The sequence below is a fragment of the Astatotilapia calliptera genome, chromosome 3 (genome assembly GCF_964374335.1).
Source record: "Astatotilapia calliptera chromosome 3, fAstCal68.1, whole genome shotgun sequence".
Classification (NCBI taxonomy): Eukaryota; Metazoa; Chordata; class Actinopteri; order Cichliformes; family Cichlidae; genus Astatotilapia; species Astatotilapia calliptera.
The window spans coordinates 83862509-83865646 of NC_137424.1; the positions used below are offsets into that span (position 1 = coordinate 83862509).

A 3138-nucleotide genomic window follows, 5' to 3' on the forward strand; every position below is an offset into this window, starting at 1 on the left:
TCATTAAAATTGCATCATTCTGCTCAGCACCCGGGAGATCCGGGTGTTTCTCTGTGAATTTCACATTGCTGTAGCAGTGTGCTCGGAGCTCGCTCAGATTTGAAGTTTAATTTTTCAATGTAGAAAGAAGTTTTCTTCCCACACAGAGTGTACAGCAGACAGTAATGTTTTTGTTACTTTTTACAGGATAAAACTCAAAGTAATGTGAGTACTTCCAAGAGTGTACACTGCATGGTCATACTCTCCCCCACACTCCATGTTATCCATTGTTGATCTACACACATCTGTTGCTGCCACGGACGTTGCACGCTCGTACATCATTGTCATGAGACACTCTCACAAACAAAGTCACCGTTTAGTAACTCAGTAACACAGCGTGCTTATGGGAAGGAAATAGTAATCTAATTACCTTTGTTGCAATAGTAATCCCTTACTTTACTCGTTACTTGTAAAAAAAAGTAATTCGATTACAGTAATACATTACTTGTAACGCATTACAAGTCTTAAGTATGTTTTACATTTTTTAATATTCCTGAACATTTTTTTTCAGCTTTTCACATGCTCAGTTTTAATTTGGGTCCTACATTTTAATTCTGTTTACGTACGCTCCAGATTCACAGAAGTGATATCACAGACAGATTAGAAATTAGCTCCTCCTCTGTAATGCATCCAATAAAACAGCCAGCATACATTGGTAGACTCTGATATATGCATACCTGACTTCCCATAATAGCCTAACATGAGGATACATGTGCTTAGAAGGAGGAGTTACAGCAAGGTTATAATCAGAGCTGAGAGGGAAAGAAGACATTCAACAGAAGAACATAGAGAGAGACAGAAAAAGTACTTGATATAGACAAACATGGCCAGTGGTAAGTACATCTATAACTTGAATGTGTTTCTAATTAGTTTCATTTTAATATTGGATAAAGTTAAAACAAAAACAGAATTTAAACAGGTGGCTCAAGAGCCAAATTTCTAAACGGTTGATTTTAGTTTTTTTCATGACATTTAAAAATAAATAAATAAATACATTTCTAATATTTTGACTCTATATTTAATGTATACATCAGATGTACTTTGTTCCATCTGATGAAGAAGTTGCTCCATAAATGTTCGACAGTGCTGTGCAAATGTCTGTCAAAAGCTTTTCCTGTGAATCGTTCAGTGAGTAGATGATCTTCAAATACAGCAAATTAAAGATGAAAGATTCTTTTCATATTTTATAAAGTTTCAAAGTGATGAAGGAAAGGACTTCCATCTATAGGTTTGAGCTCTGTGATAACACTCAGCTCTCAGACAGTAGTGAGCTTGATCCAGCCATTCATATTCATTCAAAAATATTTCAAGTCAGCTGTAGGATTTGGACTGGGAGAGGGTTCTTCTGATTATGCTGCAAAATCTGAGCCCAGAACATTCTCACAAAAGAGATTTTAAACCCTAAACATTCCATTCCCTCATCCTTGAAATCTTAGGTTTATCGGGTGTGTGATGCATAAATGTGGTATTTCTCCACAACCATCATGTTGGTTGTGTGTTAGTTTCACGGTCAAATAATTAATATATCTACATGGTAAATGTTTCAGATGTGTTTCTTATTTTATAATATTGTTAACAATCTAAATGATATGTCTTATTGCCCAACAGACAAAGGAGATCAGTGTGTGAGAATGGTGCTCATTGGGAAAACTGGAGTTGGGAAGAGTGCAACAGGAAACACCATTTTAGGAAGAAAGGCTTTTAAATCTACATCATCTGCTGGCTCAGTGACATCAGAGTGTCAGAAGGAAACAGGAGAGTTTGAGGGTCAAGCTCTGGCTGTAGTTGATACTCCAGGTCTGTTTGACACTAAAGATCAAGAAAAAGTGAAAAGAGAGATCATCAAATGCATTTCCTTTGCTTCTCCTGGTCCTCATGTGTTCCTGGTTGTGATTCAAGCTGGCAGATTTACAAGTGAAGAACAAGAAACAGTGAAAATGATTCAGCAGATTTTTGGAGAAAAAGCAGCAGGTTACACCATAGCCTTGTTCACCCGTGGAGATGACATGCAGGCTGATGGCCACACTGTTGAAAAATTCATTAGTGAAAATAAAGCTCTCAGTGACTTCATCCATCAGTGTCATGGAGGAGTTCATGTTTTTAACAACAGAAGCAGTGATCCGTCTCAGGTCAGAGAGCTGCTGGAGAAGATCAACACCATGGTTCAGAGAAATGGAAGAAGCTACTACACCAATGAAATGTTGCAAGAGGCTGAGAGAGCCATAAGAAAAGAAGTGAAAAAATGTATGATAAAAAATCCAAATGTCACTGCCACCTCTGCAAGAGAGCAGGTAGAGAAAGACACTGAATTTATTGAGATGCTTTTGGGGCTCTTGATATCTGTTATAAAGGTTGCCACAATGGTTTGTGTTATACAATGAAAGTTGGTATTTGCTATCATTACTATCATATTTGCCAGCATTACACATCAGCTTATGAAAGTTACACTGGTTTTACTGAATTTATCAGCAACCTACATAGATTAGGACAATTTACCCTCAATAGTTATTAATTGGTGATGTGAATATTTCAATTTTTAAATATGAAACTATCAACCTGTCTAATAATGTCACATTTGTTAGGAAATTCCTGCATACTCACTAAGTGCAAAATCTTGAATGTTGCATCATGAATCAACCAGGTTATTGATGAAGGTTGTTTTCTTGTGCTGTTACTGGAGTGGGAACGAATGAAACTGAAATCAACTAGTTTCCAGAGAAGACAATGCACTGCTTCATGTTTCTTTTTTGTTCTAACATAATAATAAAAAAAAATAAAGCAATGTTGTGGTTTTTTTATGACATATATACCTGTATACACTGGACATATACTCACATATATACTATGTAGTCATTTATACTCATATACACTATACCTTCACTCGAGTGTTTTATATGATGGAATCACTGTGATAAGCATATAAATCTAACCTACATGTTCAAATCATAAGACCCACATATTTAGGTCAAATATTAACTACAATTATATTAATGAACATTGATGACATCATCTTTATTTACAGTGGAAAGCTGTAAACACAATAACTCCCCGTTGCTCCCTCGAACCCCGTGCGCGTCGAACTCCGACGTCTGTGCTCGT

General features: G+C 36.3%; 1 protein-coding gene across 1 annotated transcript; it reads left to right on the forward strand.

Moving 5' to 3' along the window:
- The first annotated feature begins 722 nt into the window (after positions 1–722).
- On the forward strand, positions 723–2821 carry LOC113017977 (GTPase IMAP family member 9-like). Its single transcript, XM_026161058.2, has 2 exons — positions 723–872; positions 1648–2821. The coding sequence occupies exons 1-2, from the start codon at positions 863–865 to the stop codon at positions 2418–2420; spliced, it is 783 nt and encodes a 260-aa protein (XP_026016843.1). The 5' UTR covers positions 723–862; the 3' UTR covers positions 2421–2821.
- Positions 2822–3138: the final 317 nt, after the last annotated feature.